The sequence below is a fragment of the Cyprinus carpio genome, chromosome A3 (genome assembly GCF_018340385.1).
Source record: "Cyprinus carpio isolate SPL01 chromosome A3, ASM1834038v1, whole genome shotgun sequence".
Taxonomy (NCBI): Eukaryota; Metazoa; Chordata; class Actinopteri; order Cypriniformes; family Cyprinidae; genus Cyprinus; species Cyprinus carpio.
The window spans coordinates 2,417,628-2,433,888 of record NC_056574.1 but is presented as its reverse complement, the minus strand read 5'-3'; the positions used below and the strand labels follow the sequence as shown (position 1 = coordinate 2,433,888).

Below are 16,261 nucleotides of genomic sequence, written 5' to 3'. Positions count from 1 at the left end.
CAGATTTAGAGTAACAGGAAGTCAGTTTAAAATAAAGCTAAAATAATTGAATACATTTGTCATTTCTTCTTCAGAATCAGTGGCTTCACTGACATCTAGTGGAGGAACAGACTCAAAACAACATTACAAAACATGATCGTGAAAATAAGAGTATCAAGTAAACACACTGGTACGTCATTTTATATTAATATTTAGACATTATAGGAAATTTGAGCAAATATTGCGTTAAATAAATGTTGTTTTACCAAATCTGGTTTTAAATCTGATTTTCTGCTCTGTTTTTTTTAACCCGCCCCTCTCGGATGATTGACAGCAGCAGGAACCAATCAGCGTCTCCTGCGAAAGTGAAAGCAAAAACGGAGAGCAGCAGAAAACAACAGCAAACAACATCCAGACATCACACAGGGACGAACAGTCACATTTATTATCATATCAGCTGTTTGCTTACATAACTGTGAACAAATGTGGATCTGAGAGGAAATTCAAGAGTTCAGTACTTTTCTGAACTCTTATATCATGTACAATATTTGAGTTAAAAATGGCTCACTATTTGGCAGGTATTGCATTAAAATCACCCTTTTTATTAATGCATTTATAACTGCTTTATCAATTATTTATAAAGCATTTGTGAGTTATTAGTCATTTATGAGCACCTTTATAAACCCTTTATAAAGGGAACCATAATGTAAAGTATTAACAATAAATGTAATGTAAACGAAAATATGTGTACTTTATTTCTAAATCATGTTTTTATTTATGTATTTAAAATATATTGGAACCCTCTATGAAATAGACTGCCACAAAATGGAGATTTAATCTTTTTTTGCGTCTGGTTCTTATAGGGAAGCTTATGAACACATTCCTTATGCAAATTTTGTTTGTCTTTCCATGGATGGCATATTATTATTGACAAACGTCAAAATGAATGAAGTTTACCTCACTCGTTTCTTTGCTTCTGACTTGGTGTTTCTGTTCATTAGACGTGTGTATTTTGTGCGTGTGTGTTGTGTGTTCAACTCGTGATAATATCTGAACCCGTTTGTTTCAGTGTCTGTATTTTTAAGTTCAAGTGGGCTTTATTGTCATTCCGCAACATATGGAGACACACAAGGGAACAAAATGTCGTGCCTCGCAGGACTGTGCTGCTACATATAGGCTACTGTAATCACATATTCATAGATTTCATGTGACGTCACACAGCGCTGCGGGCGCGTGCCGTCTATCAGTTGTGTGAGCTGTGATAACAGCAAATAAACAATGCATTATTTACCAAGAGATGAGGACATATGGGATCATTTTTGATTAAATACTTCTGATATGAATTTTACTTCGCAGGTGCTCATGAAGGAACTTGAAAAAGTTGTCTTCTTCTGCGAGACTGCAGCGAACGCTTCCTCCGTGTCACACACAGCGATTTGTGATTATCTTATAATATTGCTGAAATCGTGCAGTGTGTAGAAGGCTTTAGGTAATTAACGCATAAATATTCATATCAAACAATGTAAGGGTTTTGATGTGTTTTATTATTAATGTTTGTATATTTTCATTGTTTTTTTGTGTTTTATCCAAGGTTTTATAACATAGTAATATTTTAACGTTTCAATGCAAGTTCATTTTGAATATATTTTGTTAAAAGTTGAACCTGAAGTGTTCCTGATGTTGTTCTTCATAGACTCCTCCTCTCACAGCTCTTACCAGGAAGAGACTGACGTGTTATCTGTCCTTTCTGAGAAACTGACTCTCTTCTCTACTGACAAAAGAAATAAAGATTCTTCGCCGAAGAACCAAGAGAAACACTTTCAAAAAGGAATAGTGTGTAGTTTATTTCTGAACAGACAGATCGACGATCTTTGTGATTCCAGTGATTCATTTTTCAAACGGACTTCGTCCAGAAAGTGAAAGTAAAGTGTAGATTGTTGGAGCTCAAAGAGAAAACAATGGCTTCACAGTCTGAAGATGATTATATTTGTCCTGTGTGCTGTGAGATCTTCAAGACTCCTGTGTTTCTGTCATGTAGTCACAGTGTCTGTAAAGAGTGTCTTAAGCAGTTCTGGAGAATCAAGAAAACTCAGGAGTGTCCCGTCTGCAGAAGAAGATCCTCAAAAGATGATCCTCCAGTTAATCTAGTGTTAAAAAACCTGTGTGAGTCACTCCTGAAGAAGAGAAATGAGGTTTGTTCATCAGGATCTGAGGAGATCTGCAGTTTACACAGTGAGAAACTCAAACTCTTCTGTCTGGAGGACAAACAGCCGGTGTGTGTAGTGTGTATTAATTCACAGAAACACGACAATCATAAATTCAGACCCATTGATGAAGTGGTTTCATCATATAAGGTAAGAGAAATCATGCTGTTGAAAAGCCTACTGAAGAGTTGATTTGATTGACCAGGGCTGCAGTGATCAGGACTGCTTGTGTTTAGTCTGTAGACTGTAAAAAAGATGGATGACGCACTTTCACTCTTCCACTGAAGAATAGTGAAGTCAATGTCCGGATAGAGCTCGGACGTGATGTGCTGATTTGAGACTAAAGTCTCTGGAGTGGAGCCACGTCCCATTATTATATTTAAGGGAGATTGTATTATTTAGCTTGTCTCACGTCCCATTAGATTGCATGGAGAGGGGAGGGTCTATGATCTATACTGGGGTGATAGAAACATTTTGGCTTCACTCTTCAAGACTTGTGCGGCACACTTGGTTTAGTCCAGCTGATCACAATATATCAGGGGTGTCAAACTCAGTTCCTGGTAGTGATGGGAATTTCAGCTATTTTTAGGGATCCGGATAATGTGGCTCAGCTCAGCAAAAAGAACCGGCTCTTTCAGTTCCCAACAGCTTTTTATTTGCCACTTCTGGCTGTCATAATTCTGCCAAATTTGTCAATGTTTTTGATCTATGTCTGGTATGTGTGCAAAAATATAATTAAATTATTCAAAGTACTTAAACTAAACCATTAAAAAAATACATTCAAAACTATAAAATGTAACGTAATATTCAGTTTTATTAAATAATAAAAATAACATACATTCTAAATCATAAACATATTCTAGACATTTTCTAAACATCTATTTAACAACTGATAGGAAACGTCTCAGAGACATTGCAGATGAGCAACACTCTAAAAAATACATCTTGCAGATGTAAATGTGTGCAAAAGAGAAGTATCCAACACAGTATCGTTATATCTGTTGACCCTGAAACATTGACACATTGTGCATGTGTTGAATCTGTTGATGTTTATGTGCATTTATGTGTTTATGTTCATGTGTATATGATGTGTTCGTGGCTAACAAGCAGTGTGGCCAAAATCACACCATTATTTTGTACTGTATTAAAAAAAAAAAAAAAAAAAACGGCTTAGCGAATGACACATCACTAATTCCTGGTTTAGTTCCAACCCTGCTCCAACTAACATACCATGTCATTTTCAAATAAGCCTGAAGGACTTGATTAGCTGGATCAGGTGTGTTTAATTAGGGTTGAATCTAAACTCTGCAAGGCTCCAGCCCTTCAGGAATTAAGTTTGACAACCCTGCCATAAATGAATGCAGGTTCATAGATTTGGGTAATTAGAAACTATGGGGGCAAATACTTTTGCACACAGGCCCCGTTGGTATTGGATAACTATTTTGCTTCAATAAATATCAGTGTCTTTTACAGAGTGTACTTTGTGTTTACTCAGGTTGCCTTTGTTTTATGGCAGGTTTTAACTTCTGAATTAATTTTGTATATGTTCACAAAAACAGAAGAAATCAGTATACTTTTGCACTAAATTCATTATATAATAATATAACTGTATAGTCTTCTTTTTTTACTGTAATCTGATGTTTTGTGTATTTTTGTTCAATTATAGGAGGAGCTCAATACAGCACTGAAATCATTACAGAAGAAACTGAAACACAATGAAACAATGAAAGGAGATTTTGAGAAAACAGTTGAAAACATCAAGGTGAGGAAACAGAATCATTTTCATTACAGCTGCAGATCACTAGATACAGTTATGATCTGATATATTTAATAGAATAGACTACAGGGGGCTGTTTCATAAAAGATGCCAAGAAAAGCGGTGATTAAAGTCCAAAACCTGACTTGAATGACCTAATAAATCAGTCGGGCCTAAAGCATTTCCATAAACAACAATTTAAGTTCACTAATTTGATCCAGTTCAATGAGTCAAGATCATTTGATGTTCAGGATTATTAAGCTGCCCTTAATGTCGATCATGGATCAAATCCATCCACCATGACAAACAGCGAATACAGGTGCATCTCAATAAATGATAATGTTGTAGAAATTTAATTTATTTCAGTAATTCAACTCAAATGCACACAGCCTGAAGTAGTTTAAGTCTTTGGTTCTTTTAATTGTGATGATTTTGGCTCACATTTAACAAAAACCCACCAATTCACTCTCAACAAATTAGAATATGGTGACATGACAATCAGCTAATCAACTCAAAACACCTGCAGAGGTTTCCTGAGCCTTCAAAATGGTCTCTCAGTTTGGTTCACTAGGCTACACAATCATGGGGAAGACTGCTGATCTGACAGTTGTCCAGAAGACAATCATTGACACCCTTCACAAGGAGGTTAGCCAGAAACTATCATTGCCAAAGAAGCTGGCTGTTCACAGAGTGCTGTATCCAAGCATGTTAACAGAAAGTTGAGTGGAAAGAAAAAGTGTCGAAGAAAAAGATGCACAACCAACCGAGAGAACCGCAGCCTTGTGAGGATTGTCAAGCAAAATCGATTCAAGAATTAGAGTGAACTTCACAAGGAATGGACTGAGGCTGGGGTCAAGGCATCGAAGAGCCACCACACACACAGACGTGTCAAGGAATTTGGCTACAGTTGTCGTATTCATCTTGTTAAGCCACTCCTGAGGCATCTTACATGGGCTAAGGAGAAGAAGAACTGGACTGTTGCCCAGTGGTCCAAAGTCCTCTTTTCAGATGAGAGCAAGTTTTGTATTTCATTTGGAAACCAAGTCCTAGAGTCTGGAGGAGGAGGGAGGAGAAGCTCATAGCCCAAGTTACTTGAAGTCCAGTGTTAAGTTTCCACAGTCTGTGATGAATTGGGGTGCAATGTCATCTGCTGGTGTTGGTCCATTGTGTTTTTTGAAAACCAAAGTCACTGCACCTGTTTACAAAGAAATTTTGGAGCACTTCATGCTTCCTTCTGCTGACCAGCTTTTTGAAGATGCTGATTTCATTTTCCAGCAGGATTTGGCACCTGCCCACACTGCCAAAGGCACCAAAAGTTGGTTAAATGACCATGGTGCTGGTGTGCTTGACAGGCCAGCAAACTCACCAGACCTGAACCCCAGAGAGAATCTATGGGGTATTGTCAAGAGGAAAATGAGAAACAAAAGATCAAAAAATGCAGATGAGCTGAAGGCCACTGTCAAAGAAACCTGGGCTTCCATACCACCTCAGCAGTGCCACAAACTGATCACCTCCATGCCATGCCGAATTAAGACAGTAATCAAAGCAAAAGGAGCCCCTACCAAGTATTGAGTACATGAACAGTAAATTGACACTTTCCAGAAGGCCAACAATTCACTAAAAATGCATTTTTTTGTATTTTTTTGTATTGGTCTTATGAAGTATTCTAATTTGTTGAGATAGTGAATTGATGGGTTTTTGGTTAAATGTGAGCCAAAATCATCACAATTAAAAGAACCAAAGACTTAAACTACTTCAGTCTGTGTGCACTGAATTTATTTAATATTTGAGTGGAATTACTGAAATAAATGAACTTTTCCACAACATTCTAGTTTATTGAGATGCACCGGTATATCTGTTCTGTTTAGTGCCATTGAGACGTTATGTTTTTCTCACTTCATAACTGACACGTCACAGGTATATTTCATCTGTAAATGTTAGAAAGTCATGCAGATATATCCATTTTGCTGTCAGGAGTGGACAAGGCTTATGTGAGTAAACTAGCGCTGCTGCACACTAAACCAATATTTGTGTTTGTTATTTATTTTCATTTTTAATTTAGTGATTTTACATTTTAATTTAGTGTTTTTAATGCTTTAAAGAGCAATTTTATATTGCAATGTTCTACTAATAACCATAAGGTATAGCTTAAAACCAGAGAGAAAGGCTGCATGACTAGAAACTGCTGATCAACTGAATGCAAATGTAGCAGCATGTTAAAATGTTTCCAAATATCTTAAAACAAAGTCATTAAATCTTGGGCACAATACATTAAATACAGTCGGTTGTAGCCTATATTTGTATTTGTTTTATTTATTTAAGTTGCATTTTCTGTATGTTTTTATTTTTGGACCGATAAATTAAAAATTGTCAAGAGTCAAGAGGCATTTATTTGTCAAGTTCACATCTAACACTAAAGAAAACCTTGCAATCAAAAAATAATGATGAGGCTCAGACATACAGTGACAATAACAGGACATAAAAGACATAGACGTACGTGTAGAGCACTGAGATTTTTGAGAGACTTCAGTGCCCATAGGCAGAAAGACACGGACAGAGCATTATATACAAATAAGTGGCAGTAACAGATACAATAAAGGTAGACAGTGTTAAGAGTTATAAGTATTCATAAGTAGTCCTGAGGTACTAATATGATTATTTGGGTAAAGCGGTGTCTGAAAGGTCATTGTAGAGTGACGCGGAGCTACATGAAGGAAAATTAAAGTGGCAATGCAGATGCAATAATTAAACTTAAGAGCAGCACACATTCCGATTGTATTCCTGAGTAGAGCAATGTCCAAGATGTCATTGTAGAGTGTCACAGAGCTACATGAAGGAATATTAAAAAGTGGCAGTGCAAGTACAATAAAAGTAAAGATAAGAGCAGCATGTATTCCGGTTTTAGATGAAGGATAGCTGGTTGTTAAGCAGTCTGACGGCTTGAAGATAGAAGCTGTTCTTCAGTCTGGTTGTCCGTGATCGGATGGATCGTAAGCGTCTGCCAGATGGCGGTGTGGCAAACAGGTGATGAGCAGGGTGAGTGTGGTCCTTTCTCAAGCAGCGAGTCTGATAGATGTCCTGTAAGGCTGGGAGTTTATGTCCAATGATGAGCTCTGCTGTTGTCACCACTCGCTGAAGAGCTTTGGGTCAGAAGAAGAGCAGTTGCCATACCATACAGTGATGCAGCCGGTCAGAATGCTTTCTATAGTGCAGTAGTAGAAATTTGACGATGTTAGAGGTGATGCCAAACCTCTTCAGCCTCCGCAGGAAGTAGAGACGCTGACAGGCTGTTCTCACTATGGTCTCTGAGTGTAGGCTCCAGGAAAGATCCTCAGGGATGTGAAAGCCAAGGAACTTGTAGCTCTTAACTGTCTCTACTATCTCTCCATTGATGTGAATGGGAACGTGACCCTCTCTCTGTGACTTCCTGTAGTCCACGATCATCTCATTGATCTTGCTGACGTTTAGAGAGAGATTGTTATCAGCACACCATGTTATGAGTGCATTAACCTCATCTCTGTAGGATGTCTCATCGCCATTAGTGATGAGTCCTAGGATAGTTGTATCGTCAGCAGATTTGAGGATGATGTTGGAGCTGTGCTTAGCAGAGCAGTCGTAAGTGAACAGTGAGAAAAAAAATTGTATGTGAGAGATCGCTGTACTGTCAGTGTGTTCTTATTGATCAGTGTTAGAGGAGCTCAGCTTAGCCTGCTTCTGCTTATTTGGTACTTGTTTTATGAAACAGCCCCCAGTTGATTATTTGTGTAAATGACGATCATCAATCTGCTTCTGGATCTGTTATATGTATGTCTCTGAGTCTCTCTCAGATGTGAATGATGTGATTGTGTTGATGTGTGTTGATGGAGACGAGTGAAGTGAATGTGGTTTGATTTCAGTCTCAAGCTGAGAACACAGAGCGTCAGATTAAACAGCAGTTTGAGAAGCTTCATCAGTTTCTCAGAGATGAAGAAGAAGCTACACTCACTGCACTGAGAGAGGAAGAGGAGCAGAAGAAGCAGATGATGAAGGAGAAGCTGGAGGAGATGAACAGACACATCTCAGCTCTTTCACACTCAATCAAAGACATGGAGGAGATGATGAAAGCCAGTGACGTCTGCTTTCTGAAGGTCTGATTCCAGATCACTGATTGATGATTGATTGATTGATTGAGTTGCTGATGGTGAATTGTGTCTTTGTTCTCCAGAAGTTTCCAGTCTCAATGGAAAGGTGAGTGATCTGCTGCTGTCTCTGCTTCTGATCCAAAGACACTGCAGTTCTGATCCTGAATGTTCTTCCAGAGTCCAGATCTCATCACAGCCGGATCCACAGATGCCTTCTGGAGCTCTGATTCATGTGCCGTGTTACTTGGGCAACCTGCCCTTCAGAGTCTGGAAGAAGATGCAGGACATCGTCCAGAACAGTGAGTCTGCAGAAGATCTGAGCTCACACACACAATTAAAAAAAGAAAAAGAAATTATATTTTTTACAGATTTTTCTATATTTTTAAAACAAACAAACAACAACAACAAAAACAGAAAATATTAATAAAATTACAAAAATACACAGTGAATTTACATGTAATGCAGAGGTCGGCAACCTTTTGGGCATGAAGAGAGGGTCACATGCACATGCAGCGACCATTAAATCTCTGGCGTGTTTTATCTTTAAGTTGAAGTGAATAAGTTCTGTGTCTTGCTCAAGGGCACCTCAGTCGTGGTATTACCGGCCTTAGACTCAAACCCACAACCTTAGGGTTAGGAGTCAAACTCTCTAACCATTAGGCCACAACTTCCCCCGTAGTAAGTATCAATACTCAAATAAAAAATATTGATACTAAAGGTGTGTTTTTTTTTTTACCAGTGATTTTTATTATTAAACAAAAAAATTAAGACAGAACTAATCGAACACAGAGAGCGTTCACTCACTGCTGACAGCGCTTTCAAACAGGGCTGCGCTTCCTAAAGTATCATCAGAAACCATTGATGCTTTTAGGAACAGCAGCCCAGAACAACAAGGACAGAAAAAACATATATGATTGAGTTATTTCACAATAAACCAACTGAAATTGTAGCTTACACAGTTTGTGCCATTACATTTGTTTAAATTGAATGTTAAAAGTTCATATTGATCATGTTCTATTCTGTAATGTTTATATAAATCATACACTGTCAGAATAAAACAGCCTGTCACTGTCAGTCCCTTATGAAGATAAACCATGGTTTTACTGTAGTACAACTATAGTATTTGTAGATTTCCATGGTTACCACTACAGTAAACATATTTTAACTGTGTGTAAACAAAAATATAACCTAATAAGTTTCAATTAAGTTTCAATACTGAATGTTGAAATATGTTTCAAATATAAAGTTAAGTGGGTATCATTACCCATTTTACACTTAGTAATTTAATAATTTTCATAATCTAAAAGTTCAGTTTAGAAGTGTCGTATCGGTATGGATATCGACTGTACTTGCCTTTAAAAGTATCGGTATCGTATTGAAAACAAAATAAATTGTATCACCCATCCCTAACACACACAACTTTAATCTCTCTCTTTCTCTCTCTCTCAAAATGATCACATCTGAGAAAAAAGTAATGTAGTTTGCATCACTGGATATAGCTGTCGGTTTCTAGCCATTGTATTTATGTTTATATATATACTCTCTATATAATTTATTTTCAGACAGTTTCTTTTCACATTGGTTGTCATAGTAACAACACTATTGTATGGAGATTCAGCGCATTGTGAGTTCCACAAATCTGAAGGCATTATTTGTAAATTGACTGTTAAGATATATATTTTGCACCATTTATAATCTGTAATACCATTGTGTAGCCACTAGATGTCTGTATAGCCCTACGCAAAATATATATAAACAGGTTTGTGCAATCCAGTTGGTAAGAAATTGTCATCACACATAAATACTATACATTTTATTACATTTGGATATATTAGGATATTATCAATTACTACATTTTGTCTTTATCTGTTTCTGTTTAGTTGTTTTGTTGTGAAAGTGTCAGTTTTTGCATTATTATTCCAATCATTTCATTTTCATTTCATCTATTTCTAAAGCACTATTCAAACAACAAGGAGTTGCACCAAATAATTAATAAAATTAATAAAACATTTTAGTAAGGGAAAGAACGACAAAAAAACCCATAAAAACATAAAACTCAACCTTTTATTCACTTCATTTCATTTACGTCTTTCTGATAAAGTGCACTCACCTGCCCTTTACTATACAGGGATTAGTGAACGAGTGAACAAGTGAGCAATTTCAGACACAACTTTCTAGTCAGAGAGAGTCAGGTAAGTCTGACTGTGGGGAATAAAAGACGATCCTGTGATCAAAAATTGACTGTTATTAGTGAATTTGCATGTCATTCTTTGCCTGAAAAAAAAACATAAATAAAACTAATAAATCAAAAGAGGCTGTGGGTGAAGCCGTTGCTGCTATGGGGAAGAGGGGTCCCTACTTGAATTTGTGCAGAGAACTGCAATGGGAAGATTTACTTTTAAAAGTTTGCTTCAGTTTCGGTTTGTCCAAAAAGCGAAATAGAAATAATTTGCTAAGTGCACCACGCACCTACTCACAGTCTTGCCTCATCGCCATCGTGGCCAGCTCAGATTTCGTCAGAGTTTGTTGTCATTTGTTGCAAAATCATTTCACACTGCTCAGACATTCCACGACCCAACAAACACCAACTGAACATGTTCAGTCACAAACTATGACCAGCGGCAGCAGATGCCAACAGACTTGGCATTTGTCTGTACGGTGTGAATTTACCTTGCTTTTGCCAACTTCTTTCAATGAAAAGAAGCTAAAGCCTGCTTGAAAAGTCGCTAAATGTCACTAGATGACATCATATGTTAATTGGAATATCCATGACATCATTGCGTCATATCTTTGCCTCTTTGTGCTCACATACTGTATTTTAATGCAGCCAATCCACAATAAAACTGTTTTCATTGATATATTTTTCTCTCTCTGTTGTCAGACAACGGGTTGAATGAAATAATGACTGACACGCGGCCCATTAAGACCACATAACCAGCTCTCCCTTACAAGATATTAATCTGCACAAAAATCCTGATTTATAGTCGAGTCGTCATCTGATGAAATCATGTACACATTAGATAAAGACAATGGCTGTGCTATGATTTCAGATATATTAGCATGGTAAATAGAGTTAAAAGTGACAGAATATCTATTTTAACTGAAAGCACTGCTCCTCACAGCCGCTTGTGAGTCTCAAAAACTAATAAGGTTTGTTCAAGAAGTGGCTAGATTTGAAGTTAGGTGCTTTTTTTAAAAAAAAAAAAAAAAAGTCACTACAGGGGGCTGAAAAGTTGCTAAATCTAGCGATAAAGACTCAAAGTTGGCAACACTGATTGTCTTCATGGAGCAGCAACATAGCGTTTCCTTGGTTACCGCTGTAAACAAAGCAGCGCTGCGCTTATTAACAATACTTTATAAGGAGGGAAGAGAAGAAGAAAATACCATTGCCATCAAAACCTTTCTGATGACAGTCAGTTCCCTTCAGAGATATTCAGAAAAACCCTCACCCCCAATTCAATATTTAGGATTTTATTCCACTTTCTCGCCCATCGTGAACAGTGAGCTGCTCTGCTGCTAGAGGATTGTCTCCTCTTCGAGTTTCTCTTAATGGCCTGTTTATAGACTCGGACATGGTGTATTTTTATTTATCACTGTACCATACTCCCAAAAATAACAGAAAAAAAATATGAACACATGTATAGTAAGACTGGAGAAATGTAATGTATTTCTGTACTTATTTTTCTGTTTTATTATGTTTGTTTGATTTTTCGGGAGCTACTGGGACAGTGATGAAGATCTACCAGTCGATCGTGATCTATGGGCTGCTGACAGCTGCCTAGACTCATTATTTCTCACTATACGTGAACATGACTGATTTTTTTCCCTTCCTGTGTTTTCTCTGGTATTTCTCTGTGTTAAATGCTGAAGATGTGAACTAATACTGATTGGCCATTCATAAATGATTTGTTAATTTTCAAGGTGAACTAATCATTCATGTTTATCTTTGGCTGCATTAAAATGATTTCCTAAATTTGGCACATGACCAAATATATTCAAGGAAAATGAAAAAAAGAAAGGAATGAATGCCCTGTCCACTGATTGGTCAACCAAAGATCAAACCGTGCCGTCATCAGTTATTTGCATAACATAATAAAAATAATAGTGATTTACTATTATTTACTATTATTCTGTTGTCAAGTCAAGTCACCTTTATTTATATAGCGCTTTTAACAATACAGCTTGTGTCAAAGCAACTGAACAACATTAATTAGGAAAATAGTGTGTCAATAATGCAGAAGGACAATAATAGACGCTCATTTTCAGTTAAAGGCAGTCCATCATTGAATTCAGTGATGTCATCATCCAGCTAGTATCTGTGTGATCGAGTCAGTGATATCACTGGATATTGTGTGGAACTGAGGACAATAATGTATAATGTGAACATTTGCCTGCAAACTCTATTACAGGTTAGGCTTCATTGTTTGAAAACAGGAAGTATTTCATTAATTCTCTTCCAGTATCTGCAAATTTCTCAAGCAGCATTAGCAGTAAAAGATTTAAAACTTTTCACATGTATTTTGAAATTAATATTAAGGATGGCTTAAAACACATGTGAATAAAAAATCAGCAATGATTTTGTCTGCTTCATCTGGCTACAGAATCCTTATTTACTGTATGTTACTGTAACTGTATTTTATTAGTATAGTAATTTACTACATGTTTACTGTTGAGGTAAATTAAGTGATTGTGTGATCTGTTTTCTTTTGTCATACAGTGTCAGAAAGACGATTAGTGCTGCTGGGAAGAAGTGGTGATGGGAAGAGTGCAGCTGGAAACACAATACTGGGACAGAAAGAGTTCAGATCTGAGATGGGACCAACATCAGTGACACGTGAATGTTCAGCTGCTCAGGCCACTGTTTCAGGCAGATCTGTGACTGTAGTTGATGCTCCTGGATTCTTTGACACAGAGATTACACATGAGGAGTCAATGATAGAGATCATGAAAAGTGTTGATTTATCCAGTCCTGGACCGCATGCTTTCCTTATTGTGTTTAAAGTAGGAAGATTCATACATGAGGAGCAGCAGATTCTTCAGATGATTGAGATGATGTTTGGTCAGGAGGTGTTAAAATACTCCATCATTCTCTTCACTTGTGGAGATTGGTTAGAAGACCATTCCATAGAGGAATACATAAAGGAGAGCAGAGATTTAAGACGTCTAGTTGATCAGTGTGGAGGCAGATATCATGTCTTCAACAACAGAGATCAGAGTAACAGAGAGCAGGTGAATGATCTGCTGAAGAAGATTGACACAATGGTAGAGCAGAACAGAAGAGGACACTACAGTAATCAGATGTATGAAGATGCTCAGAGAAGAAGAGAGGACACCAAGACAGGACACGGAGAGAAAACAGCACCAAAATCAAAGTCAGGAAAGTGTCTGTAGTTGATCCTGCTGGATTCTTTAACACACAGATGAAAACTCAGGAGATAATGAGAAGTGTTTATTTAGTCTTTGACGGCACACTTTTCAGTTGTTTGGTCAGGAGGTGTTAATAGAGTCCATTCACAGAGATCAGCTACAAGAGACCACAGAGATACTCACTGAGGAGAAGAGTAGATTAAGACATCTCTTGTGGAGGCAGAGTTCACATCTTCACTATTAGAGATCATACTGTAACTGATATCTGAACTCTAAACTCTGTTAATGCTACAGTAATGTACAATAAGAGATTGCAGGAAAGCCAATCTCTAAATCAGTACAGTGTTCTGCTGCTGAGAAATGGCTTGTTTATGTTGCTAGGGCGCTGTAAACGGTTGCCTGGGTGGGTTATGCAGTTACCATGGTGATACTTGGATGTCCACCCTATTCAGAATAAAACTCTGCGTTCACCAAAAGAGCTGGAAATGAACATGCAGCTGATGCAGCACTAGAGCACTGAACTATAAGACAGAATATTACATATAAATGTACATTGTTCATTTTAAACTGTGATTTTGACTAGTTTTCTTGTAACTGATTACACTGCATATTTAACAAGAAAACATTTATCAATGACACTCAGAATCTTTAATGGTACAGTAGATCTTTCATTTTCTTAACAACAGAATAGAACAATGACAAACTCGCTGATTATAAACACGGAGCTTATTAACAAAATGAATAAGACTGATATAACATGATATACCCAAGCTGTAACAAAAAAAAAAAAAACTTAAGCTCTTTGAATTTCCTCTTGTTATCACTTTTGCTGAACATCTTTATTATTATTATTATTATTATTATTATTATCAGCTCTTTTTATCAATAATTTTTTAATGAAATCTGCCGTCTGACAGCACTGTCTGGAACATTTACTGAGGGCTTTAAAACAAATGCAGGAGGTTCCTGTGTGTGACCTGTCTGCAGTCAGACGGCCGAAACACATCACGGTACAAGAGCGTCTGTTCACACTGCTCAGAGCTTCAGAGTTTAGTTTGACTAAGTCTGAAGAGTTGCTTTAGCTTGTAGTTAAGCTTGATTAATCATGGTTTCTAGAGATCAAATACAATTCAAAACATAAGAACAAACTCAATGTGTATTTGAAATGATTTATAATATCAAAAAGCAACACATCTGCACGTGGTTTATAACGGAAAGGGTTTATACCGAGTAGTGCAAGCACTTTAAATGCTTAGAGACACTTATCTAAAGTGACTTGATAATTAATAATACTAAAATCATAAGCAATTCATCATCAAAGAAAACAATATTCAAAAGAATATAGTATGAAATAAAAAGATGTTCCTCGAGCATCAGGAAAGTGTCTTTGCTCTTTGTTGCAAAGGAACAAAAAGGCTCCTCTCGTTCAGTATGAGTAGATATGAAAATGACCAGTGAGTTTGATTCAAACTATCATATAGTCATCATCTCGTGACCTGGAGTCGATTGAATCAGGAGCATCAGATCCCTGCAGGATACAGATTCATTTATAGCAGCTGCTTTATATCTACATTAAAACATCATCTGTCTGTTTCAGCTCATGATTGTTCATGTGATTCAGTAAAACTCAGTTCAAGCCTTTGATTCACTCACATATTTCCAGAATCATTACCTCGAGAGATGCATGATGTTGCCTTCTGAAAACATCTGAAAAAAAGATTGAAACTTTTTACTGCATATTATTTTATATCCATTATCATGTTTTGAAATTATTCAAAGAGATTTTTAAAGTTTAGGCCATTGTTTAGAACAATTTATTTAATTAAATATGACTTTAGAAACAGATTGTTCTGTCAATAATGTTTGCATTATTGACACTATTTTCCTATTTAATGTTGTTCAGTTGCTTTGACACACTCTGTATTGTAAAAAGCGGTATGTAAATAAAGGTGACTTGACAGATGTGTGTCACTGTCTGTCAAAGGAAACCCAGACTATCAAGACTTGTGTGCCTTAAAAACTGTTATTAGAAATATGTTCATAACCTCAATGTGCAATACACATGTTAACCTACAGAGGCCGCCATTGCCATTGCTCTACAAGTGCAACAGCACTGTGACATAAAATAGTTGCAAACAGATACCCCATTACACTGTTGCTATTTTTTCCAGCCCCCAAAGCAGAAAAAGTATCAGTTCAGTGCCACGCTGTTATGCTTTTTGCTATAGTTTCCAGTCAGAATGAAACATAGGAAGTGATGCAAGTATTCACGATTTATTTTCAGTGCTGTGCGCACACAGACATCAGACAGCGCGCAAATCCTCAATTCACGAGTTCACACGTACATATAATAAACAGAGTAAAGGTTATGCGTATTTGGCGTGCTGTCCGGGGAGAGGGGTCCGAGAGCGCCCCCCGAGTGCTCCTCCTGTGCAGCACTGAAGGCGAGGAGTCGCGGTGGTGGAGGGATGCTGAAGATAATAAAGGTAAGACTGCTTTGATTACTTATAGGGGTTCTCTCTTGTGCTGGTTGGATAGATTGTGTATTTACTGATGATGGATTGGCAACGTTAATTATCTGCACGTGCTCCTCTCGAAATTTATGAATAAAACATCACTTAAGTTCTCTTCCGCTTTTTTGTGCTTGGATGAACAAATATGGACAATGTATCAAAATCGAATCATATGATTTTTTTTTTTGAGGTATCGGCTAATATTGTATCGCTGGGTATGAGAATTTATATCATATTGTATCATGACGAACCATCCGATTTACACCCCTGCCATCCACCTTATTCCTGACGAGCCTACTGTATTTTGAATTATGGGTGGCA

General features: G+C 37.1%; 2 protein-coding genes across 2 annotated transcripts in view; both read left to right on the top strand.

Annotated features, from left to right (window-relative positions):
• Window positions 1-16,261, top strand: part of LOC109076009 (serine protease 27-like) — a 536,122-nt gene that overhangs the window by 145,390 nt on the left and 374,471 nt on the right. The gene's annotated exons all lie outside the window — the stretch shown is intronic.
• Window positions 1,691-15,421, top strand: irgf4 (immunity-related GTPase family, f4). The gene is made up of 6 exons (XM_042733610.1): window positions 1,691-2,333; window positions 3,850-3,945; window positions 7,836-8,066; window positions 8,144-8,166; window positions 8,238-8,359; window positions 12,778-15,421. The coding sequence occupies exons 1-6, from the start codon at window positions 1,938-1,940 to the stop codon at window positions 13,449-13,451; spliced, it is 1,542 nt and encodes a 513-aa protein (XP_042589544.1). The 5' UTR covers window positions 1,691-1,937; the 3' UTR covers window positions 13,452-15,421.

What these genes read in the sequence shown, in the direction of transcription:
- irgf4 (XM_042733610.1), top strand. Translation starts at nt 1,938, where the DNA reads ATGGCTTCACAGTCTGAAGATGATTATATTTGTCCTGTGTGCTGTGAG. An exon ending in AAGTGGTTTCATCATATAAG is followed by an intron (nt 2,334 to 3,849) that starts GTAAGAGAAATC and finishes GTTCAATTATAG; the next exon opens with GAGGAGCTCAATACAGCACT. An exon ending in GTGACGTCTGCTTTCTGAAG is followed by an intron (nt 8,067 to 8,143) that starts GTCTGATTCCAG and finishes TTTGTTCTCCAG; the next exon opens with AAGTTTCCAGTCTCAATGGA.